The sequence below is a fragment of the Xiphophorus hellerii genome, chromosome 8 (assembly GCF_003331165.1).
Source record: "Xiphophorus hellerii strain 12219 chromosome 8, Xiphophorus_hellerii-4.1, whole genome shotgun sequence".
Taxonomy (NCBI): Eukaryota; Metazoa; Chordata; class Actinopteri; order Cyprinodontiformes; family Poeciliidae; genus Xiphophorus; species Xiphophorus hellerii.
In genome coordinates, this window is record NC_045679.1 from 4,331,896 (window position 1) to 4,357,365 (window position 25,470).

Consider the following 25,470-nt stretch of genomic DNA (forward strand, 5'->3'; position numbering starts at 1 on the left):
TATCACTTTTACAGTTTCTAATAATTTATTGCAGAATATATATTTGTTATGTGTAAGCCATTGTGACTTGTATAATTAATTGTTAAATCCTACAAAACAGTAACAATAATGTTAAAAAATCTACAGTGATTAATTTCAAACATGCCTTTTTTTCTACCAATCATTTGTATATTTCCTGATGTGTAATAACCTTTTTTTAATGTTAGTAGCTATGACGTTGTGTCCTCGCTCTATTTTGAGTGGGAATTAACCATGTCTCGTTTAAACTTATCTGCAAAGTATAAAGATGTTGTTTTTTAATTGTATTAATTTCTTTTTGTTCCTGCAGAATTCCATATATTCAGATGTGGCCTACCCTGGAGAGACACATCTCACTTTCATTGCCCGAACTGTTTTTCAGCCATTGACAGAAGGGACAGGTTTGTTAATCATTTGGTTAACCAGGCAATGACTTTCAATATGGTGTCCAGCTGTGCATCAGCCCAGCCACCTGTCCAGCCAGCAGCTACCAACAGGAAACAGGAAACAGTCATGTAGTCCACACCTGGTTTCCACCTCTTTCCCTTGACCCAGCACTACACCTACCAGTACATATTTTTGCTTTGGATGTCAGATTCACCACAATATATTAATTTTGTGATTTAATTGGAAGCTGCAGGCACAAGATCTGGACTGGGTTCTGATTCCTGTGTGGCGTCCTGGACATTGGACACTATGCGTTAGTACAATACTTATTTACATATTTACTGCATTTCTTGACACTTGTCTAATTCATTTATTACTCTGCGGTAGTGTTCATCATCAGTGTGACATATTTTTTCAGATTCTGAAGCCTAAGCAAAGGGAGATTTTCTTCCTTGATTCTATCAGTGGCTTCACAGATGAAAACCACATCAAAACATTAAGGTTTTATAGGAATGAGTTTGAAAGTGGCATGTGTTCAGCATGTTGTTCCGTTGTTCCACGGAGGCAAAGGTTCAGCATTAATCTTCATATTTATGTAAGAGTAAATATCCAAATTGAATTTGTGGATAACGTTTTAATGCCTGAAATCCAATAGGACATACATTTTCTAAGCAGTCTTGTTTCTTTTTAAACAAGACATGGGTTAAAGCTGGACCATCAAGAGACCGTTCTGTCTCACATCTGTCTTTCATTCTCATACATGTTTATAATTTTTATGTTGTGAAATATACCCTTGCTAACTATTAACTTAAAAACTTTGTATCATCAGAGAAGTCTGTCTTCAGATGTCATCTGGACCATGGACAGAATTTGTTGGCAATGATGTTAAGGTGAGATGTTCTGATGGGACACTTGTGGTTCTTTAGAGCTACAAGATGCTTATTTCCAACCATTCCTGCTTTAAATGTTTATAATCAATACTGTGGGTAAGGCTGTTGTCCTTTACCTCAATCTGATTGTTATAGTAATGACACATTAATTTTCTTCCCCCTTCTTGAATTTTCTCCTAAACACCACAGGGATTGCCTAAACAAGGACTGTCCAACAACTGTGCAATGTTTGTAGTGATGGTAACATCCGCCTCCACCCACCATATTGTTGTATGGTTTGTATAGACGTAATAATCACATTTTTCTCAACAGTATGCACTACTTTGTGATGGGAGCATCATTTGGTTTCAGCGAGGTAAGGAAACAGATGAGAGTCTCTGCTTTCTGTTGGAGATTTCATTAAATGTGAAGCTGTGACGTCCACAGAATGATATGATGACAATACGAAGATGGTGGTCTCTCACTCTCTGGAGAAACTTCCCTGTGAAGTAAGAACAATAATGGTGCACTGTACCACGTCATGTTACACATATGGCAGATTTTTAAAGAAAACCTTCAATTTGTCCTTTTAAAACAGGGACCCCCAAAGTCGGCCCTCGAGGGCCGGCATCCTGCACGTTTTAGTTCTCTCCCTGGTGGAACCAACAACCTTTTCAGCGTGTCAGTTTTCTTCTTAGGCCGTCTAACGAGCCGTCATTGGATCCAGGTGCATTAAACTAGGGAGAATTAAAACATGCAGGATGTCGGCCCTCCAGGACCGACTTTGGGGCCCCTGGTCTGACTGAACAACTAGACATGAAAATAGATAATTAAATATGTAGTTTTGAAACTAAATACTGAATTTGAAAATTAAATGTTTAGTTTGCAAAACAAATATTCATTTTGAAGTTAAATATTTAGCTAAATTATTATTTTCAAAAATTTTGTTTTCAAAGTAAATATTTAGCTTGTGAATTAAATATTTAGTTTAGAATGAACGTATGGATGACATGGTGAAAATATTAGTTTGAAAAATGTATTTTCACATTTTTTCTTTATGACATGATGAATAAACTAAAATACTGTTCTTCATTTTTTGTTACTATCAATCATCACTACAGTCATGATCAAAAGTAAGTACACCCTCATTTTTATCAGAACTTCTCTCCTTCCTCATGAAGATTTTATCAACCTGCCTCTGATTTCACCTCAGAGCTTCTACTTCCTGGTTCTGTTGCTTTGAAGGAAAAAACTACAAGCCAAGTGGACTGTGACGTCATCAGTTACGCAACATCCGTCACATTTACTTTCGGTTTGAATTTCCCTGTTCATGTGCGGCTCCAGACCGTTAGTTGGGTCTCAGTCTGTTGTTTAAATTTTCTTCTTTAATTCTTTGGATCGTTTGAACAAACTGTAAGTTTGATTTGTTTATTTGTTGAATTTTTCATAACTTTAACTTTTTCCTGATTGTTTCTAATCTCTGAAGTTTGGAGAAAAGTTTCACTTCTGATTTCAGCTGAAACTTTAATATCTCTGCTGTTTGAAGGCTAATCTACAAGATTATTAGATTATTGATGAACTGGAATCAAACGACATGATGAACAGCTGATGTTTCACTGTTTTCTTCTCCGAACTGATTCATGTTTTTATTTCCTGGTACCGAACTCTAGTCTCCACCATTAACGTCAGCAACAGTTTCCTGTTGCTTCCTTTCAAAAATAAAAATATTATTAAAATGGGTTTGATTCAGTCAGATGATTAAATAGTTCATCTTTAATGGAGCGAATAATCCACTTGTAGAAATTAATAATTGTGAACTATAAGACTTGTTCAGGTTGAATCAGTGAATGTAAATGTTGCTCCATGTCTCCATCTAGTGGACTGATAGTAGAAGTGCAGCAGCTGATGGCAGCTTCCTCTGCCTCTCTGCTGTCTGACTGCATTCACCTGACACTGATATGAAGCAGAGAAGAAGAGCCAATCAGAGGAGGAGCAGCTGATCTTTTTCCAGCTCTAATGATGTAAAGGATGATCAGAGTTGATGTGCAGATGAATGATGTGTGTTTCCTCTGCAGGTGAAGGTAGAAAGTGTGTGTGAGCTGATGTGAATTCAGCAGCATGGATCAGTGTGAGGACAGAGAGGAGGGAGTCCCTCCCTCTAAAACCACTCTGTGTGGGGAAGATGAGAGCCAGAGCAAAGGTCAGAGGTGAGGTCACCATCTCTAACTGTCCACAGTCCTTTTCACACAGCGTTCATTATATCAGGCCAGAACAGACGTGGTGATGAAGCTGCTGCTGCTCCTCTTTGCTGATTAAGTTTTAATCATCATGTTTCTGTCAGGATCCATCAGAGACTCAAACCAGAACCAGAACCCAGCTGTGTGTCCTTTAAGAGCGACAGGTCAAAGGGTCGTCTTATTAACTTTAATTCTCCTGGATCTCCACCATCAGAGAGGTGAGCTGTTTCTAACTGCTGTAACTGTTCAGTTTATATCTGTTATTGTGGCCATGTGATGATAACAAGTTCTATTGGGTTCTGTTGTCATGTGTCTGTTATTGCGCAATAGCCAGCCCCGCCCACTTCCTCACGACTTCTCCTGGGCTGACTACTGACCAGTTCTCTGTCTAACAGGTCCGGAAAATCTCTAAGACCTGGGTATTACCCCAAAAGAGATCTATAAGAGATTATCTATTCAAACTGGTGGCGAAAGCGATTCGTCTAGCTCTAACTACCTCCGATCCAGAAGTTACAACCCTTTACAGTTAAGAAACAATCAGCTGAGTAGCCCTCGCAGCTGCATAATTCCAATAACCACTCCTGTTAACGGTAGCTCGCTTCCTAAAATATAACTCGCTCTTGGAACCGGCTAGATTAAATTTAGTGACTTAGATATAAGTCCCAGGGTCATTATTTACACTCACTAAAGGAAATTATGAAGCCTCCTATTTACTGGAATCATGTACATTAGTTTGACCTCAATTAAAGGAACTGAAAAATGATTAAATGACTCAATTAATTCCAATGTCCACCAACCTCATTAGAATTTTATAATATAAATTTATTAAGCAAGCTTAAGCAGGGATATGTGACATACAAATCAATAATTAATTGCATATAATTCAAGAGCAGTATAATAAAATCAACATGTATAACCATACCATGCTGTCTCCTTTCCCTAACTTATGTCGCAAGTTCTGAGATAGATTTTTGGGGGCAAATTCAACTCACACCCAGTTGCTGATGGATCTTTAGCAACAGGAACGTCCAGAAGCCTTGGTCAGAATCTTGGTCCTTATGTGGAAAAATCCTCCTTAGAATAGAAACAAAGCAGAACGGGTCCAAATCCTTCGAAAACCCAGCTCTTTATCCCTCAGGGACCTTTGTCTTTCCTCCAAGTCTGTTGCAGAGTTTGAGAACGTTGGGTGAGGCAGAGCCGACGGTCGAATCAGGAACCCGGGCGGGGGCTGTAGGTTCTTGTCCCTTCTTAGCGGCGCGAAGTCTCGACTTCCCCGTGGCTCTGAGGTGCGGTCCTTCTGTTGTTCCTTGATCTGCTTCTCCGTGTCGACTTGTCTCCAGCGCCGCGGACTAAGAACAGTTGCTTCCTTATTTCAGCCCTCTCTTATACTTTTCACATCCATTTGTGTGTATGTGGAGTTTGCTTTACTATTTTTTTCTTGAACTTCTGCTTTGTTTTTCCGGAAAGCCCCGCCGGCCCCCAACCTGTTTTTGCTGACACTTATGGAAAGTCCCTTCTCTCCTCAACTTGCGACATCTCCTGCCAGCAGGACTACACCCATCCTGCTGACTTCACCTTATTCTCCCTTCTCTGCTATAACTCACTATTTTCTCTTATTACAACCATTGAACACATTCAACATTTGAATTGATTTCAAATTATCACAACTTTGATATTCATTAACAATTAATCACATCTCTCACTTATTATAAATCATCAATCCATAATCATTACATAGTTAAATCATTACAGATCATTATTCAGAAATACTTTGCAGAAAGTTATTGAGTGATTACTTATACTCATGTTACCATTTGTATTCATACATATCCAACTTAATTAACTTTTAATCAAACCACAAGATTGCTTATTTTCTTCCAGGCCTTTATGCACCTTTTCTGCGTACACCCGGAAAGATCTCACACCCCATGCCAGTTTTCTTGACACCCCCTCCTTGAGATCGGACGGTGCTTCGCAGAAAACACAAAGTCCAAAGTCAAAAGAGGTCAAGTCCATCACCACAATCAGCAGTCAGGATGTCTCGCTCGTAGCAGGTAACCGGAGACGATGAAGGTGTCCAGGTATCCACAACCTCATACTCCGTGAGATTGGACGGTGGAGAAAGCCAGATCTCTGCGCCCAATTCGTTGTCAAGTGTAGATCCACCGGAGACGGAAAGCTGCAGAGGCGAAGGCAGGTCCATCGTGAAGTCTGGCAGCGTTGATGGGTTGTTGCAGTAGCCGTCCAACTCCGTCAGCAGATCCTGGAAATCCATATCACTCGGTGATGGAGATGATGGGGAAAGGGTGTCCTCAGTCTGGCATGCCTGGTTAGATGAACTGAGGGTCTCAGTTTGGGTACTTTTCACGTGAGTCGCACTGCTGGTTTGGCATCCGACATCAATAAACAAATCCGGAGAGATGGGACGCGTAGGTGGAAGGTACTTGCCCACTGCCACAACTCGTCCGTCGAGAAGATGTAGAGTTGGGAGGCATTGCCGAGTAAGCTGGTGTTCCCATAACTTCTGAATTATGGGCAGCTGTAGTCCCTTGTACAACGGAGGTGTTGTAAGCTCGTCGTCTTCTTGGCCCAAAGCAGAGGTCCACATGATTTTGTGCACCCGTTCCAGGGATTTAGATGTGGAAGCCGCAATGTAGGGCAAATCCTCCCGCCCCGTGGCGCAGAGAATTGCCGTTACATCAGTAAAATGGCTGCTCACGCATTTGTGACACCAGCGGGCGGACGATGCCACCCAAATGAATCCATAAGATTCTGCGGCGATTCCACACCCCACACAGCAGGTTGATGCCTGAGGAGAAATGGCAACCTAGGTAACTTCATGATCATTGGTTACTGATTAACAATATTTACTTAAAACAACGAATATGCAAAAGCGAAGGCTGAGAGAGTAGGCTGGGTTTAAGCTCGTGTGCCGGCTTGTTTTGCGAGCCATGGGGAATTAATCACAGGAGCCGGAATATCATTATTAGGAGCTGGCTGCCCCAGATCATAGACATGAGCTGAATCATGAAATATTGCAGCATAGGTCATCATCCATACAACAATGGCCAGGTCCGAGGTCTCATGAAGCCAGTAGAGGACCACCAAGATCCCCCAAACCGTTGCCCAAAGAGCCAGGATTATCCACTTCTGGAGCCAGCGACGCCTGCTCTGACCCGTAATGGACAAGGCCTGGCACGCTAGGCAGACGAGGATAGATACTGCTAGAAGCCCTTCCAGAATAGCTGTGAGGATCTTAAGTGGAGCGGTTCAGGTAGCTTGAGTGCCCCCAACGACCAACTCCAGTGTCAGCGCTGTTGTATCCGTGAAGAGCCATAGGCAAACCACAATGCCCCTGCGCCAGTTGATGCGAGTACGGCCCATCAGGTAACAAGCGAAGAGGGATGATGCTAACCCCCATTTGTGGAGAAAGATGGGTCGTAGGATAAGCTTGACATATCCTTGTAGCGCAACGAAGATCCTCATAGGATGTCCCCTGGGCCAGGCACCAGTGTGGCAGTAGACTACCCAGGCCAGAGTAACCCCTAAGTGCTCAAGGGTACTCACTTGAATCGGTGCAAAAAGTGAGTTGGGATTCGATGAGTTGGCTGAAGAGTTGGATTCCATGATGTCCGATGATGGTCATTTTGGATCAGGTCTTGTCGGCAGCTGAAGGTTGAATGGCTCGCAGGCACACGGCAGCTCTCTCTTATGCAGAAGTAGGCTCCTCCTTCGGAGGGAGGGGCTGGTAGTTCCTCTTTTTGCAACGACAAAGTGCTTTTAGCCACTCCTCCAGGACAATTTTGCCGATGACTAAAGCCACGGCCACGCCCAGTAGCCCTAAGAGATATGGCCACAACAGGCTCAAAGCATCCAGCAGCCATCGTTCAACAATGTTGAGGCCTCCTTCAACCACACTAGCAACCTCTTCCACGACTTCGGAGATTGCGGCCACCAGTGTCGCACCCATAGTCTCGTACCAGTAACAGTCATGCTCACTAGAGCCCTGTCCACATTTCTGCCAATTCTCCGTAGTGGTTGTGCAGGTGAGATTGGAATACAAAAGGTTAGGTCCTACCCAGTCAAACCCTGAGTCTATGTTCCCTTCACACAGACTTTTCCGGAAAGCATGTCCTTCGGCGATGGCTATAAGGGGATTTGGGATGAACGGAACGGGAAGGCCAAGTATGCTCTTACGCTTCTGGAGATGATATCCTAGAATTGCGTCGGTGCAGGTCCTTCCGCTCACTATCGCCCTCCGCCATTGTCCATTGATTTTTCGCCAGGTGACCTCAGACGAGTGAGTGTCATACTCATCTGCATAATGTTTTTTGCAGTAGCTTTCCCAACCTCGGACATTCTGGCAGGGTCTTCTGGCCAAACTTATTACGCATTCAAGGATGTTTCTTGTGTTATTTCTACAAGTCATGCGCCAAGGTCTCGGGTTGACATAGTTTTCAGGTCTCCAGAAAACTCCAGGCCAAATCATGCGTTCCTTTGAATAAACTGTGGCGAGGTACTGGTACTGGATCCAATAATTAGTTGATTCCTTAAGGCAGGGTGTAACCCAGGCTTCAAGTTCTTCTTTTTGGAGTCCCCACCACTCGTATTCCCAATTTCGGTAGTGATCCTCGTACCATGCTCGTAGAGCCCATTTAGCCGTAGGAGCGCTCTCAGGATTAGGGCAGTGATACCTCCAGGTAGAGTGAAAAGCGTTGCCAGTTTGCCAGAGGTCACATCGTGGCGAAGAGAGGGTTTTCACCCAACAAGTGTCATTAAGGCTGTCAAAAATTCGTTTTGCGACACACTTGTTAATGTTTGCAAAGTCCTTTTTAGGAGCGCTCAGAAGGTCATCAGGAGTTGGAAGGGGTTGTGTACGTAAGTTGGTAATGTGTAGCTCTGTTAACCCCGTAGTAGAGCGAACCGTCCCCTCCGGGAAGTCTCCCATAAAGAATGTTTGGTCTTTGGCTATATATGTCCATGGGAATGTGTCGTTCAGCCAGGTTTCAATTTCCGTACGTACTGATCGCACAGAGTGCCATAAGTCAGACCAGTATTCTTCCACGGCTAAAACCATGTGATTCTGTCCCGCACATCTTGTAAACTTTTTCCAGAGGCAAGCATTTAACCAAGTGAAGTAGTGTTTGTAACAGAACTGTTGGTCGGCTTGATACATAAACCGTCTAGGTCCTTGTCTGATCAGAAAAGCTGTGATGTTAGTCCAAGTGTCGTTTGGAGGCGACCTCGTTGCCCGGACTGGAGAATCATGTCGGGAGGTGTTGTGTGAGGTCTTGTTTACCGGTGGTGGCGCTGTGATGGTGACATCCTCTCTGCAGTTCAGGTGATAGTCTCCCCAAAACTCCCCTCGTGGGAGCCAGGTTCGACAGCCTGAGGACCTGTGTGGGGCTGGGTATACTACTTCGGTATCCCAGTACCCTTGGTTTGGTAACAGTAGCAGCGACCGACAAGCCATGTTGCAATGCCATTCCGGCATACCTCGGTCCGGATGAATCCAGTTACATCTCACGGTCCGACGTTCTTTGTGTTGCAGAACTCGTATCCAGCAGAGCACCCCGGTGTCGAGGAAGTCATAGGTGTAGATCTCCCAGGTACGATTCAGAAGGTCGTCTAGGGTGGAGTCGTTCAAGTTGTAGGCTCGGCTTTCCACGTACTTTTTACCGTTGTCTTTGGCGAATAGTCCGGTTCGGTTCTGGACAGAAGTTTTGTTGTCCCATGGCACAAAAATAGCCGTGGTGTTTGTATTCCAACAGTTGAAGGTAGCATACTTGGAATGTCCATAGGTGACTCTTGTATGCGTAAGGTACCACGGTCCAACTCCGATGAAGTAGAAGATAGTAGCAAGAACAGCAGCAGCAAACAGCAGGGCAAGAAGCGTTAGCAGCCCTTTCAGGCATAGGGATTTTCCTGTTATCGTAGTCGTTTTCCGTAGCAAGGGTTCGTCAGAGGTTTCCGAGTCGTCGTCAGTGTCAGCAGTGCTGTCCGAATCCGAGGTAACATCCAGCAAAGTCGGGTCTGTAGGCCGGCGCCTCATGCCGATGTCATCCATCCTGGCCAGATCAGTGCTTCTCTTGGATCCGCTGTATCAGGCGTGGCACAGATCTTTCTCAAAGCCTTGTTGCGGCGTTGGTTGGCAGGGTTCTTTGCAACCCGTCTGGTGGCTCTTCCCTGCTGCAATGTCTTAAATATTGGAGAGGGGTAGGGCAAATCAGGCTCCAACCCCCTCCACTCCCACTTCCAGTGGAATACTCTCCAGTAGTACGGCCGAGGAAACGGGCCTTGGGCGGTGCCATTTTTCAGCGGCTGGTCGTACCAGGAGTCGTGTTTGTACCCTATTGGGGCGGGTACCGTGATGTAGGCGTACAATGATTGCCCATGCAAAGTTAGTCTGGTGCGATACCCCCAGGTTGACGGAGTAGAAATCTTCTGGTGTGGTGGATTGGGGTAGACCCTGTCTATTTCCAATTTTAATGGAAGTTTGGTATTATTAAATACATAACATTCCGGATCTTTTTCCCTCTTTACTATACTTGGTGATGTAGTCCAGATGATCATGTCATTGATTGAAATTTCACAATACAGTCCTTGCAATGGTTCAAGGTAATGGGGACCCCATCTAATCCGCACTTCGATCCCCCGTATCCTCAGATACCCTGCATTAAAAGTCCATGGCAGAGATCTCGGACACATAGGTGAAATTGATGCGTAATTAACCGTGTTAGAGGACCCTCGTCATTGCCAAGCAGGCGGTGACGTAGGGATGAATAAAAATGGCTTTGGTAAAGGAGGTTGCGTGGATTCTTCACTTTCCCCTACCTCCTTTCTGTTTTGGAAATCAGTGGGTCGGAGATATATGAAGTATTTGAGAAAACAGGCATCGGTGAGTGGATAAGAAGCAGTGAAATCTTCTCTCGGCATATCTAGTAGAATGGAAGTAGTAGGAAGTCTCAGAAACGGGCCTTTGTCGGATAGTCCCGACGAGACTCCAACTCCCACTTTGAACAATTTAGTTATGAAAAACAGTTTTCCGCTGCGTTTTTTGGGGTTTTGCTGACCTCTAGACTTGACGACTCGTTTTCCTCCTCCCGGTGTGTCCGTCAGTTTTGGTTTTTCTTCCTCCATGGTAATGTTGAGGTGAGCTTCTGCCTTGGGTTTCTTCTGAGGAGGCTCTGGCTCTGTGCAGGACACGGTGGCGTAAGCCTGCTCGTCTGGCACCACTTTGATGGCTGCTCCGACCGAGTAGATTCCTTTATAGGGGACGGTGATCATGCGCACTGACAGCTGAACCTGACAGGAGGTGCTAGGATCAGAGGGCGTACCCGCTCTCTGGGCCACGCCTCCCGGGTGTTGCAAAACTCCATCCCGAAACTGGGATTCCGCTGTCACCCAGTACAGGCAAGACTTCTCCTTCGGTCTCACCGCATTGCTGCCCCACCCGTCCACCTCAGTGGTGTAGTAATACAGATCTGAGCTGCGTACTCCATCTTCCCTTGGTACGTCCGGTAGATCCACCACAGGAATTGTGCAGTCATTGATGACTTCCAGAATCAGATGTGCCCAGGTGGTCAGCTCCCAGGGGCCTGTCCATCCACCATTAACGGCTTGTTCTCTGGTGTCATCTGGGAGTGCACTTAGCTCCTCAGCTGATGGTTGGTACGCATGGGGCCGATGCACCCTGAAGATCGCAGGAGAGTGGTTGGTATTCAATGGTGGAAATGACGGGGATGCTCTAGCAACTTCATATGGCCAAGCGGCGTGAATAGAGTCCCACAGGACATCATGGGGCCCTTCTTCCCTCCTCCATACCCATGGGTCCGCTTCTTCTGGGGTGTTAGGGGGAGCTGAAGGTCCCGGTAACACTATGGGTATGGGGCTCCCATAGTTTGGTTGTACTTTTCCATATGTCCTGTAATATCGCAGCGAGCTATAAAACCTTGTTACTTGCCATCCTTCAGCCTGGCCCGTCAGAGTCACTTCTCCTCCCCTCAACTGGTCCTTGCACGTAGAGCAGTGGCTTAGATCGTCTCCATCCCATGAGCAATAACAACTTTTTGGTTCTTCCTCCTGCCATCCCCATTGGGTCTCAAACTTAAGCCGGGGCAGGTAACCCACCCGGCAGTTCCCACAGATCGTGTTGTTCATAATCGTGACCGGGGAGACGTGAAGATGTTGTAGCATCTCTGCGGTAGCCTCCTGTCGCCTGGGTTTGTTGCGGCCCGGTCCCTCCCAGGTGATGGGGAGTTGGTGGTCTGCTAAACAGACCGGACAGCAACCTTTAGCTCTTCCCCACATTAGCATCTCTCGTTCCTCCGACAGGACTCCATTTTTAGCCCAATCCAATTTCTTCAGGGCTCGTCCTGCCCAAATCCCTGAAGGTGTTCTCCTAATTACAACCACCCCTTTCACGGTGGCCAGTCCGAGATAGGGTGGAATGGTACATGATTCACTGGCCATTTCACCGGCTTCTGTTTCGCTTTAGTCAGGAACTGGCTTGAGCTGCTCAACTCCTTGGACCCCTTTTCTTTTCAGCAGCACTGTGTTCCTATCCAGTACTTGCTTGACGATGTCAGTTGTGTCAAATTTGGGTTTCACTGCTGCCTTCACAGGTTGCTCTCTTGCTCTGACCCACACGCGCTGTCCCTCTCGGAATGGCACTCTGGGCGTCAGCTTCTCCTTTTTGTCGCTGGAGCCCCGCCCCACTTCCTTCGTGGTGAACGGCCGTTGGTTGAGTTCCATTGCAGGGGCGGGTCTCTCGGCTCTGCTTCTGTCGTTCAGGGCCTGCCCTATTTCCACCGCTTGGGTGCTCCAGCTGTTGGTGTTAGCATTTTTAGCTATCCAGCTTTTTACTAACCCAATGGCTCGTTCCACCACTCCGTTAGCTTGTGGGGTGTAGGGTGGCGAGTAAACTCGCATTACTCCATACTTCTGACACCATTGGTCAACCTGTGAATTACGGAAATGAGTCCCATTATCCGTGCGCAGCTCTTTCGGGATTCCCAGGGCACTGCATACTTGTTCCAGCATGCCGACAACACTATTGCCGTTTGCTTTCCTGGCTGCTTTTGTAGTTACAAACCCCGACATAGAATCCACCAGCACTAAGAGGTACTTCTCACCTCTTCTTCCTGTTATCCCAATGGGGCCCGCAACATCCATGCAGACTGAGCCCCAGGGGACCGTGCTCTTGATGGATAACCCATCCATCCGCTGCCCTCGGCGACCTGCGTTGTATTGACCACACACTTCACAGTCCCTTAGCACGCGTTGGACTTGTTTCACTGGGATCCAAAGATCTTGCTCCTCCAGCTCCTTACGGGTAGGTCGCACGCCTGCATGTCCAAGGGCCTCATGCACGCTCCGCACGACCTCGACCACGTACTCTTCTGGGACCTCCCGTCCTCTGGGAGTACTGTCCCACTTCTCGGTACCGACAAAGACGATCTTCCTTTGTTGGACATAACAGTCCACTTCATCATTCCCACGCCAATGAGCTCCCTCATGCGTGTGTGCTCTTTGATGCTCAACTTCTATCTCCAACTGCAGTTTTAGCTCAGCAATCTTTTTCCACAAATCTTTGTGTGCCACGGGCTTGCCCTTTGCTGTCTCGAAACCATTTTCTTCCCAAATGGCCAAGTCCTCTCTAAGGGCCTGAGCGCAGTAGTAACTGTCGGTTACTAACCTGGCACTTTTGATTTTCCTTTTCACCAGCTCCAGCAATCCTTCCAGTACTGCCGTTACTTCTCCGGCTTGAGCACTACCGGGAGCCTTTCCTTTCTGACGGCATTTCTCTTTGCCGTCCTGCTTTAGAATAAATCCCCAGTATGCCGACTGGTCGGACCCTTTTCTGGATCCATCGGTGTAGATTGTCCATTCCGGTTGTCCTGGTTTTTCAGATGTCTCTTGTGGTCGTTTCTTGCTGGTGGGTTGTGCTGGCCCAATTTCAAGCTCCGGGTCCAGCAAGATGTCCTCCCATCTTCCCCACCGCGTATTGGTTGCTTTAGTACTTTCCACAGTCCCTTTTCTTAGGTATTTGTGAACTTGGCTCTGTGTGATGACTTTAACTGGTTGTCCTTGTGCTAAATCTTTCAGCACACCCCAATATCGAGCTAACACCGCTAGCTCTTTCTCCTCCTGTGGGTATTTTTTCTCAACAGAAGTCAGGGTGTAACTCCACAGGGTAACCAAGCCTCCATTTTCGTTACTCACTTTGATCATGGCATCGTCGTTCTCGCAGCTGATCTCTGCCACCAGTCTTTCTGACAAACTTCTTGGCTCCAGTCTCACAGCTGCTTGAATGGCCCTTCTCAATTCCTCTAGGTTCTGTTGATTGGCTGCTGTCCAAACCCAGGGCCTTTTTCCGTCTTTCTCGTCGTCCTCACTCTTTCTCAGGCAGTGGTACAAAGGTCTGGCATACTTCTGATAGTTGGGTACATGGTCTCTGACATAGTTGCACAGTCCCAATATTTTCTGCAAGTCATTTTCTGACTGAGGTGGTTGAATGTTCGTCAGCTTTTCTCTGTACCCATCCGAGAGTCCCAAGTCCGACGTGACTTGGAAACCTAGATAATTCACCTGGAATTGTCCAAATTGACATTTCTTGAGGTTTAGCTTCAGACCTGCCTTGGTGAGGTTTTCAACCACTTTTTGTAGCCTCTCTAGGTGTTCTTCTTCTGTGTCATCCGCAATAAAAACATCATCAATGTACACAGTCGCACCTACGTCCCCCAGTACTTCCATCACTGCTGACTGGAACACATTTGGGGAGTTCTTGTACCCCTGGGGTAACCTTTGTCACACATAGCTTTTGCCTTTGTGAGTGAATGCAGTTTTACCTTGCGACTGTCTGGCGAGGCGTAGGGAGAAAAATCCATTGGCTAGGTCGATGCAGGACTTGAACTTCTTGACTCGAAGAGTCTTCAGCGCTCCTTGTGGATTGATCAAACTGGCTCGGTTCGCTATTGTTCTCCGATTCAGGGCCTTGAAGTTGATAACTGGTCTCCAACCCCCTCCAGCCGATTCAGGTTTCTTCACCGCCTGGATGGGGCTGTTAGTGATCGGGTTGAGCTCCTCTCTGATGATTTCCAGGGCGCCCAGCTCCTTCACGATCTTGTCCATCTCCTCGACTGCTCCAGGGTTCAGCGGGTACTGCCGGACAGGTGGATGAACCCCGCCTTCGATGTGATGAACAAACTTTGGGCCCAAATCCCCACAATCATTTTTGAATCGTGCCACTTGTGCTGTAACAATGATCTCACGCAGCTTCTCCTTCCCAGCCGGGGAGAAGTCACTCTCTGCAAGCTTCTGTTCTGTCACCGCTGGTATGTCAACTGGTTTGTACCAGTCTTGCTTCTCTGATCCTGCTTGGGTCGGGCCGACCTTCACCAATCTTGCTTTCAAGTTTGACAGCCTTCGCTCCAGGGTGCGATGTGTGCCTTTCTTTTTACTGAGTTCGTCTAAGTCTTTTACTGTGAGGAGATTGTAGGGACCTTTCACCCACACTACTCCTCTCCAGGTTCCATAGGGCATTTCTTCTATTTTTCCATTAGCAAACTGAACCTTCAGGTGTCCTGCTGTTTTTAGGTCTTTGCGGGTCATAGACACCTCTGCTCCGGTGTCCACTAGGTAGGGCACTCCCTCCACTTTAGCGTAGATTTCGTTTCCCTCCCAGTAGGCATTTTCTAAAATGACCCGCGACCTGGACGCCATTACTTTGGCGACCCCCCGGCCCCGGCTTTACGGGACTCACGGAGGGCCGTCCTCTGTTCTGGGCTCAGTTTCCTATACTCCTCATCCGTCAGGAACTGACCTTTTCCTGGCTGGTTTGATGCAGCCGGCGGGTTGGTCGGTTTTCCTTGTGGTCCTGGTGGTTTCTGCTGGAACGGCCGGTTCTGGAAGTTGGATTGCGGTGTTCCTTGTTGAAACGGTCTGCTCTGGAAGTTGGATGGCTGTGCTCCTTGTTGGAACGGTCTACTCTGGAAGCTGGATGGTTGTCTGATGTTGACCCTACCAGGTGGCTTTGCCGGTTGGCTAGCCTCCTTCTTCCTTTTGTCCTCGTAGTACTGCTGCTCCAGGTCGAATCCTTGCACTGCTACATCCATCTGAGCGACCGTTGTGCTTCTCACTGGTAACTTCACGAACACAATCTCTCCTCTGCGTCCTTTTGTCACCTCACACAGTACTTTCACATATCTTGCAGGAGAAACGGTCTGCTTAAGTGTGTGCCAAAGCGGTTCCAACCGGCTTCCCCTGTCCAGCCGTCCTCTGGCCCTCTTCACCTGGGATTCCTCATCATCCCCGTCCTCCAACACCAACCTTTCATAGTTGCTCTGTGCGGACTCTGTTCCAATCATCGGGTCCGCAGTCACGCTGGTCAGCCACAGCTTTTTGGCTCCTTCGTGGTTGGTGGTAGACAACACGGTTGGCCAAACATCTTTCAAATACTCCTCATTGTTTTCGTCTGCGTTTTTACTCCTAATCACCAACCTTAGATTCTTCAGCTCGGCGTAAGCATCCTGTCCCGTATTAGTGGCAGGTAGCTGAGCTGACACCCCTTGTGGTCTCACCGGGATTTGTGGTCCTGGCTCTGAAGACGTCGCTTGCGGCTCCTCTTCATCAGCCGACACCTCGTCTAGCTTCTGTCGAGTCTCCCTGGAGTACTTGAAGGCAGCTTTCTTCAGTCGTCGTAGCATCACATCGTACATAATTCCAATGTATGCATTCCTGAAGTGGGTAGTCAGGGAATAGTGTGCTGTCAGGGTAGAGCAAGATGGTGTCATCAGGATGTTAGCCCATTCCCCGACTGTCGCTTCTACCTCGAGCAGCACTCGGTCTCCCAATCTGCTGGCCCATCCTGCCGGGATCTGGTACTCGGTTTGGCCGACCTCTGGTACATACGTACGCCGCCCGTCCTTAGCCTGTACTGGACCCCAGGTCACGTCTCTCGCCAGTCTCTCAGAAGATCTCTCGATGTCAAAGGTTTCTATTTCTTTCTTCTTACCCCGGTGGTGTCCTGTTCAGAGTGTCTTGTGTTCTGCCGGTGGTTGCTTTGGATCGGAGAAGACGCTGCCGTGATCACTCTCCTCTTCCTCTTTTCCAGGACGTTCGATCTCCGGTTGCTCTTCTCCGTCCTCCGAGTCGCTAACGTCGTCATACTGTTGTTGTCGAAGAGGTTCCCTCCTGGGGGAGTTCAGCGGTTGAATCTTAGCTGGTTTCATCAGTCCTTTCTCCTGGACTGTCAGCTGCTCAGTCTTGATTTTACCTGCATTGGATCCTTTCATTTCGCTGTCGCTTCCTTCGAACGTGAATTCTTTGACGTATCTTGCTGCCTGGAACTCTGGTTCGACAGGTGCTTCCTTTAACTTTATCCTGCGCGGCTCCATAACCTTGGCTTTACCGGTCTGGGTGGTGTTTGAAACCTCACTCTGTGGAATTATTAAGGGATATTTCCTAATCTCTTGTGATGGATGGCTGATGCGGCATTGCTCCTCCACCTCAGTTGCCATTTTCACCCCTTGTTCAGTGCGGAGTCGATGCAGACGGGGGTCGACCACCACCACCACTTCTTTGAACACAAAGAGATGACTGTTGGTCTTGGCTATATTCACCACTCCGTTTTCTGCGATCGATCTGGCGGTGTCCCTTGGTAGATCCGTCGATCTCAGTCCCTGCACGCTCACCATCACTCTTCTCATGCTTTCGTTGCTGGCCGCTAATAGGCCCCGCTCGAGTCCGTGCCACATCTTCTTCCGATATTCCTCCAGACTCTCTCCTTTCTGGTAAGCGTCGATTGGGACCAGGACTACAGCACCATAAGGGAGACTGTAGCCCTTCATTATCACTACTTCTCCTCTAGTTTCTGTACTACAGGTAGCTTGCAGCACCTTTGAATCCTTTTGGTAATACTTCCCAGCTTGGTTCTTAAGGCTGGCTCGGAATTTCCGGTTGAGGATCTTGTATCTATCGTTGGTGAACACAATCAGTCCGTCGCCCTCAAGGTCCCATATTCCTCCAATTAACCGATAAACCTTGAGCCCGGTTTGCAGTCCAACGCTGAGAGTCCCTGGAGGTATCTCGGCTAACTGTCGGGCCATCCTCCAGGCATCCGATTTTTGAGTCTTTTTCTTGGGGCGGTCGGTGTCCCACAGTTCCTCGTCCGATTCCTCTCCGTCCTTGTCGGAACTGCTGCCCTCTGGGGCCCCCTTAGGTGGCAGCGGTCTCTTCCCCGTGCTGTGGTCTCGGGGATGAAACCCGCACTCCGGATTCCGTTGAGGGGACCACTGCCTGGCCGCTTTTTCCCACTGCTCCTCAGTGAAACCGCCGACTAGCGCTCCTTCGGGATCTTCCTCATCCGACCGTTTGGGGGGGTTCTCCTCGTGCCGCGATAGACCCGGTGGTGCTGGGTTGCCTCCGTCGTCGTCCGTCAGATCTATCAGATCATCTGGAGCTTGCTTCTGCTGGTGAGTCGGTGTTGTGGCTCTGCTGGGCAGTCGGGACGGAGGCTCAGACACCTCCGACTCTGCCCTGTCGGGGGCTTGCTCCTTTTCCTTGACCTTTTTGTAGGTCGAAACTTTCTGCAGGGCCTCAGTACACTCTTTGTAATGGCGCACCCCCTTAGCCTGAGGGTCCACCAGGATTCCGTCGATGCCTGCTGCCACTGTAGCGGTCTTTACTACACGGTCATACTTCTCGGAGGGGCTGTAGACAATCCGCAGCTTACCATCCGTCCATTCTTCAAGGAGCTTAGCGAACCATTTCAGCCATTCTCCAGCTTCCGACTTCTTAGCAACCTTTACCGGGCATCTGACGACCCCCAGTCGGTGACCCTCTTTAAGCTGGGAGCAGTAGTATATTCGATTCTGCACTAGGACCTCCATCAAGCTCCGAGCCATGTCCTTATTGGGGGTGTAGTGAGATTCAAAGAACATCTTCTTATTCATCTCAGTCCAGGAATCCAATCCATCTCCGAGTAATATCAACTTTACAGGAAACTGTGATAATGTAGACTGGGAAAGACTGGATTGATGTTTCTTCTCGTCCCGGCCGATGTTGCTTGCCTCTTGTTCCATTGCTGGCTTTTGTAGGGGATCCAGTTCCCCTCCCTCTTCTTCACTCATAGTTGTCTTTGTCTTCGAGTCGCCTATCCCCCAAAGCCTCTCTTTGCGCTTTCGAGTAGGGATGGGTCCAGGCTGTGTTGGCTACTGGCTTTACTGTCTGGATCTGGTCTCTTATCCTCAGTAAAAGCTTTCCCTTACCTGTATGCTATACAGTTGCTGCAAGGGTTGTGACTGATGGCCTTATCAGTCACCATTAACTCTATTCCCTAAGAGTTAACAAACCAAGTGAGCTATTCAGATCCTCACATCTGTTTTTACTGACTTGGCAAATAGGGCCCTCCTACTTGGTTGGATTAGGCCCACCCAGGGACGCCATGTCTGTTATTGCGCAATAGCCAGCCCCGCCCACTTCCTCACGACTTCTCCTGGGCTGACTACTGACCAGTTCTCTGTCTAACAGGTCCGGAAAATCTCTAAGACCTGGGTATTACCCTAAAAGAGATCTATAAGAGATTATCTATTCAAACTGGTGGCGAAAGCGATTCGTCTAGCTCTAACTACCTCCGATCCAGAAGTTACAACCCTTTACAGTTAAGAAACAATCAGCTGAGTAGCCCTCGCAGCTGCATAATTCCAATAACCACTTCTGTTAACGGTAGCTCGCTTCCTGAAATATAACTCGCTCTTGGAACCGGCTAGATTAAATTTAGTGACTTAGATATAAGTCCCAGGGTCATTATTTACACTCACTAAAGGAAATTATGAAGCCTCCTATTTACTGGAATCATGTACATTAGTTTTACCTCAATTAGAAGAACTGAAAAATGATTAAATGACTCAATTAATTCCAATGTCCACCAACCTCATTAGAATTTTATAATATAAATTTATTAAGCAAGCTTAAGCAGGGATATGTGACATACAAATCAATAATTAATTGCATATAATTCAAGAGCAGTATAATAAAATCAACATGTATAACCATACTATCCTGTCTCCTTTCCCTAACCTATGTCGCAATTTCTGAGATGGATTTTTATGGAGCAGAAGCAACTCACACCCAGTTGATGGTGAATCTTGGCAACAGAAACATCCGGAATCCTTGGTCAGAGTCTTTGTCCTTGTGTGGAAAAATCCTCCTTAGAATAGAAACAAAGCAGAACGGGTCCAAATCCTTCGAAAACCCAGCTCTTTATCCCTCAGGGACCTTTGTCTTTCCTCCAAGTCTGTTGCAGAGTTTGAGAACGTTGGGTGAGGCAGGGCCGACGGTCGAATCAGGAACCCGGGCGGGGGCTGTAGGTTCTTGTCCCTTCTTAGCGGCGCGAAGTCTCGACTTCCCCGTGGCTCTGAGGTGCGGTCCTTCTGTTGTTCCTTGATCTGCTTCTCCGTGTCGACTTGTCTCCAGCGCTGCGGACTAAGAACAGTTGCTTCCTTATTTCAGCCCTCTCTTATACTTTTCACATCCATTTGTGTGTATGTGGAGTTTGCTTTACTATTTTTTTCTTGAACTTCTGCTTTGTTTTTCCGGAAAGCCCCGCCGGCCCCCAACCTGTTTTTGCTGACACTTATGGAAAGTCCCTTCTCTCCTCAACTTGCGACATCTCCTGCCAGCAGGACTACACCCATCCTGCTGACTTCACCTTATTCTCCCTTCTCTGCTATAACTCACTATTTTCTCTTATTACAACCATTGAACACATTCAACATTTGAATTGATTTCAAATTATCACAACTTTGATATTCATTAACAATTAATCACATCTCTCACTTATTATAAATCATCAATCCATAATCATTACATAGTTAAATCATTACAGATCATTATTCAGAAATACTTTGCAGAAAGTTATTGAGTGATTACTTATACTCATGTTACCATTTGTATTCATACATATCCAACTTAATTAACTTTTAATCAAACCACAAGATTGCTTATTTTCTTTCAGGCCTTTATGCACCTTTTCTGCGTACACCCGGAAAGATCTCACACCCCATGCCAGTTTTCTTGACACATGGGAAAATTAGACTGAATTTCAGGTTATTTTTCTTTTCAAACACATCACGTCAAATATGTAATACGTATAATGTCTCCATGGAAACATGTTCCAATAAGGAACATGTTACTATGAACACAATAAAGTTCAACTGGCTCCTTTGTACAAAAATCAAACAGGTCCGTTTAGATCCACAGTCTCTACCCAGAGCTTCACTAGTTAACAGAAATCTCAAAATCTGATCTGATGTTTACCTGACATCAATTTTACCATCATTCATTGGTCAGTTATTGACACCATACAGAAAGAACCTTAAAAATCCTCAGTCAGGACACACTCTTATAAACTATTATGCTGACATGACATTTGAACCAGAAACCTTTAACTGTGTTTTATTCTGTTTTGTATAAGCCTAATTTTTCCAAATGAAATACTCATTTATTTTGTGCGATATTAATATTAACACAAGAACAAATAGACAGAAGTGAATTTTATTTCTAGGTTAATATTTGCATCTTTCTCTAAAATCTGACAAAAGACAGATTCATTCTGAAACAAAAAAATTTTTTGAATTATTTTTATGATTCCACCTCTGAAGTTCAAACATCATCCAACATGGCAGATTATCAACCATTTCTACAGTTAAACTAAATATTTTGTGGATCTGATTGAGCAGTGGGCTTCAGTGTCTCTAACGGACCATCTGATTCTGATTGAAGCTCCATCAGATCCTCCTTGGATGGTCAGAGTGGAAATAATTCCTGGTTCTTCTCCATGTCAGAGCTCAACACTAAGATCACCAAACTTCTCTCAGTCATTTCAAACCAACATGTTGGTCTCAGAAACAAATCTTTCTGCTCTTTAAAGAAGGCTGGACATTATTCAGGAGGATCAATGATCAGGAACATGTTGGAGGATTGGACCGGTTCTGATAGGAATCATTTAGAACATCAGGTTGATGATCTGTCTGGTTCTGTTGTGTCTCACAGCTCTTTATTTTAAAGTCACATAAAAATTATCTTGAAAACAAACAACAGAAAATTTCTAATGAGAGTTTTTCTTTCAGGATCCATCAGAGATTAAAACCATAACCAGAACTAGAACCCAGCTGTATCTCCTTTAAGAGCGACTGGTCAATGGATCATCTCATTCACTTTAAATCTGCTGGACCTCCACCATCAGAGAGGTGAGCTGTTTCTAATTGCTGTAACTATGGAAACTGAACCAGTAAGATCTCAGATGTTTACAGTTATATTTACAGAGAGGTTTGATCCATTATCTACAGAAATCAGCTGATCTGTTCTCATGAAAAGACCTTCATATCTTTATCTCTGGGATGTTGATGATGATGTTCTGTTGCTTCCTGGCTCCATGTCAGACTAACAGTGGAACACATTTCCACTGGGAAATACCTGGTAAAGCCAGTCTGGTCCATCAGGACTTGGTTCCTGTGTGCATTGTGAGAGCAGTTCAGCAGGGAAGGAAAGCTTCATGATGTGGTTGGTGAGATCTGCTGGAACTCAACCAAACTGAGCTGATGTGGACCATCAGAGGTTCTGCTGGTTCTTAGTGGGATCAGCAGGAACATTAAATCTTTATAACTACTTAGATCACCTGGTTCACTGCTCACATCCAGATATTACATCATGGACCTTTACCTTCTGATTGTCTCTGTGCGGACAGATACAATGCGAGCTCATTGGGTTCCAGGGATCTACAGGATCCATTTTAAAATCCCCACAACAACATCCAGTAGAGGAACCCACATGGACACACACCCACATATTTCAGACCTCCTCCATGTCCACATCACCTCAGATCTAGTCAGCAGAACCTGATGGATGTCCCACACTGTCCTGAAGACCTGTGTGGACAGAGCCTTCACTTCCACTGTCCCCAAGCTCTGGGAAACTGTCTCCACCAGCATCAGATCTAATGACAGTTTGGACTGTTAGAAGTCCACTATCAGTACCAACTTTTTGAAATGTCTACTGGGTGTTTCTGGTGTTACTGGTCTCCACTGTTGTAGTTAATCTTCCTCCTAACTTCTTTGTATTATTTTTATGTGATGCTCTGTTTTTCTGCTTTATGGAATTTTAATGTGAAACTCCTGGTGATTCAATCTATGAATACTGATGGATGAATATTTCCTGACTTCCTAATTGTTCCTGGTTCCTCCACAGAGTGGACCAGCAGAGCTCAGAGGTTCCCAGGGGTCCGTCTGCCCAGCAGAAACAAACACAGCTTCATGCTTTGTTTGACTTCATATATATGGTCTGTACATAAACAAGAACTACTTTTCCATGAGTTCTGTTCAAAGTCACCTTCATGCTGCACTTTGTAGACCAGAGGACTGTCAGTCTGTCCAACATCCATCTGGTGTTTGACTTATGATGTTTCCTTTATCTATTATTCTGTTCCAGCTGCTGGAGGACAATATTGTCACTTTTGTGAAGAAAGAACTGAAGAAGATCCAGAAAGTTCTGAGTTCAGATTACCCAGAATGTTCAGAGAGTCAGAGAGATGATGATGAGGTGTTGGGAGGTGATGATGAAGAACAGAGGAGGAGCAGCAGAGAGGCAGTGATGAAGATCACACTGAACATCCTAAGGAGAATGAAGCAGGAGGAGCTGGCTGACCATCTGCAGAGCAGTAAGAGGATTTCTACAGAGATTTGAAATTATAGATAAATTATTCATTTGCTGAAGTGATGTAATCAAATTCAAACGATGATTTTATTTCATATCTGATTTTTATTATTGTGTTAATTTAGGACATTTCGCTGCAGTTTGTCAACATCAACTTAAATCTGGTCTGAAGAAGAAGTTCCAGTCTGTGTTTGAGGGGATTGCTAAAGCAGGAAGTCCAACCCTTCTGAACCAGATCTACACAGAGCTCTACATCACAGAGGGAGGGACTGGAGCGGTCAATGATGAACATGAGGTCAGACAGATTGAAATAGCATCCAGGAAAACAGACAGACCAGAAACAACAATCAGACAAGAAGACATCTTTAAAGTCCCACCTGGAAGAGATCAACCAATCAGAACAGTAATGACAAAGGGAGTGGCTGGCATTGGGAAAACAGTCCTAACACAGAAGTTCACTCTGGACTGGGCTGAAGACAAAGCCCACCAGAACATCCAGTTCATATTTCCATTCACGTTCAGAGAGCTGAATGTGCTGAAGGAGAAAAAGTTCAGCTTGGTGGAACTTGTTCATTATTTCTTTAGTGAAACCAAAGAAATCTGCAGCTTTGAACACTTCCAGGTTCTGTTCATCTTTGATGGCCTGGATGAGAGTCGACTTCCTCTGGACTTCCTCAACAAGGAGATCCTGACTGATGCTACAGAGTCCACCTCAGTGGACGTTCTGCTGACAAACCTCATCGGGGGGAAACTGCTTCCCTCTGCTCTCCTCTGGATAACCACACGACCTGCAGCAGCCAATCAGATCCCTCCTCAGTGTGTTGGCATGGTAACAGAGGTCAGAGGTTTCAATGACCCACAGAAGGAGGAGTACTTCAGGAAGAGATTCAGAGATGAGGAGCAGGCCAGCAGGATCATCTCCCACATGAAGACATCACGAAGCCTCCACATCATGTGCCACATCCCAGTCTTCTGCTGGATCACTGCTACAGTTCTGGAGGATGTGTTGGAGACCGGAGAGGGAGGAAAGCTGCCCAGAACCCTGACTGATATGTACATCCACTTTCTGGTGGTTCAGACCAAAGTGAAGAAGGTCAAGTATGATGGAGGAGCTGAAACAGATCCACACTGGAGTCCAGAGAGCAGGAAGATGATTGAGTCTCTGGGAAAACTGGCTTTTGATCAGCTGCAGAAAGGAAACCTGATCTTCTATGAATCAGACCTGACAGAGTGTGGCATCAATATCAGAGCAGCCTCAGTGTACTCAGGAGTGTTCACACAGATCTTTAAAGAGGAGAGAGGGCTGTACCAGGACAAGGTGTTCTGCTTCATCCATCTGAGTGTTCAGGAGTTTCTGGCTGCTCTTCATGCTCATCGAACCTTTATCAACTCTGGTTCTGACGTGATGAATGAAACACAAAGATCTAAGAAGTCTTCATTATTTAATAAACCTAAACTAAAGTCTCTCCATCACAGAGCTGTTGACCAGGCCTTACAAAGTCCAAATGGACACCTGGACTTGTTCCTCCGCTTCCTCCTGGGACTTTCACTGCAGACTAATCAGAGACTCCTACAAGGTCTGCTGACAAAGACAGAAAGTAGCTCACAGACCAATCAGAAAACAGTTCAGTTCATCAAGAAAAAAATCAGCAAAAATGTGTCTGCAGAGAAAAGCATCAATCTGTTCCACTGTCTGAATGAACTGAATGATCGTTCTGTAGTGGAGGAGATCCAACAGTCTCTGAGTTCAGGAAGTCTCTCCACAGATAAACTGTCTCCTGCTCAGTGGTCAGCTCTGGGTTTCATCTTAGTGTCATCAGGAAAAGATCTGGATGTGTTTGACCTGAAGAAATACTCTGCTTCAGAGGAGGTTCTTCTGAGGCTGCTGCCAGGGGTTAAAGCCTCCAACAAAGCTCTGTAAGGACACAGATTGTTGCTGTATTTTTTTGATGGATAAAAATCAGCTAATTATGAGGTAAATATTCATGTTTCAGTTTATATATTGGTGCATTGTGATAGGTATTTTCCTTTCGAACCTAAATAAAAGAAAGAACCACAGACAACGTATATGAATTTTACGTGGAGCTTTTGCAAAAGGGGAAGGCTTTGTCAAACTTCTCCTCCGATCAGTTTCACAAAGCGTTCTCCGCTGCCCTTACAGCGGCTCCTGTTTTATTGTCAGAGAAGGACAGGCAAAGGGGCAGTCCGGAAAAACAACAGAGGTCGTAAAACTTCTAACCCAAACA

At 46.1% G+C, this 25,470-nt stretch overlaps 1 protein-coding gene and 2 long non-coding RNA genes across 3 annotated transcripts; all 3 read left to right on the forward strand.

The window, feature by feature from the left end:
• The first annotated feature begins 245 nt into the window (after positions 1–245).
• Positions 246–1,518, forward strand: LOC116724685 (uncharacterized). The gene is made up of 3 exons (XR_004340241.1): positions 246–718; positions 1,235–1,295; positions 1,485–1,518. It is a non-coding gene; the product is annotated as an uncharacterized LOC116724685 (long non-coding RNA).
• An 8-nt stretch (positions 1,519–1,526) lies between these two features.
• LOC116724673 (uncharacterized) lies at positions 1,527–3,403 on the forward strand. Its single transcript, XR_004340229.1, has 5 exons — positions 1,527–1,650; positions 1,722–1,783; positions 2,396–2,407; positions 2,488–2,687; positions 3,350–3,403. It is a non-coding gene; the product is annotated as an uncharacterized LOC116724673 (long non-coding RNA).
• A 19,432-nt stretch (positions 3,404–22,835) lies between these two features.
• LOC116724507 (NLR family CARD domain-containing protein 3-like) lies at positions 22,836–25,160 on the forward strand. Its single transcript, XM_032570247.1, has 2 exons — positions 22,836–23,228; positions 23,350–25,160. Exons 1-2 carry the CDS (start codon positions 22,967–22,969, stop codon positions 25,143–25,145), a joined length of 2,058 nt encoding a protein of 685 aa, XP_032426138.1. The 5' UTR covers positions 22,836–22,966; the 3' UTR covers positions 25,146–25,160.
• Positions 25,161–25,470: the final 310 nt, after the last annotated feature.

What these genes read in the sequence shown, in the direction of transcription:
- LOC116724507 (XM_032570247.1), top strand. Translation starts at nt 22,967, where the DNA reads ATGATGTTTCCTTTATCTATTATTCTGTTCCAGCTGCTGGAGGACAAT. An exon ending in GGCTGACCATCTGCAGAGCA is followed by an intron (nt 23,229 to 23,349) that starts GTAAGAGGATTT and finishes GTGTTAATTTAG; the next exon opens with GACATTTCGCTGCAGTTTGT.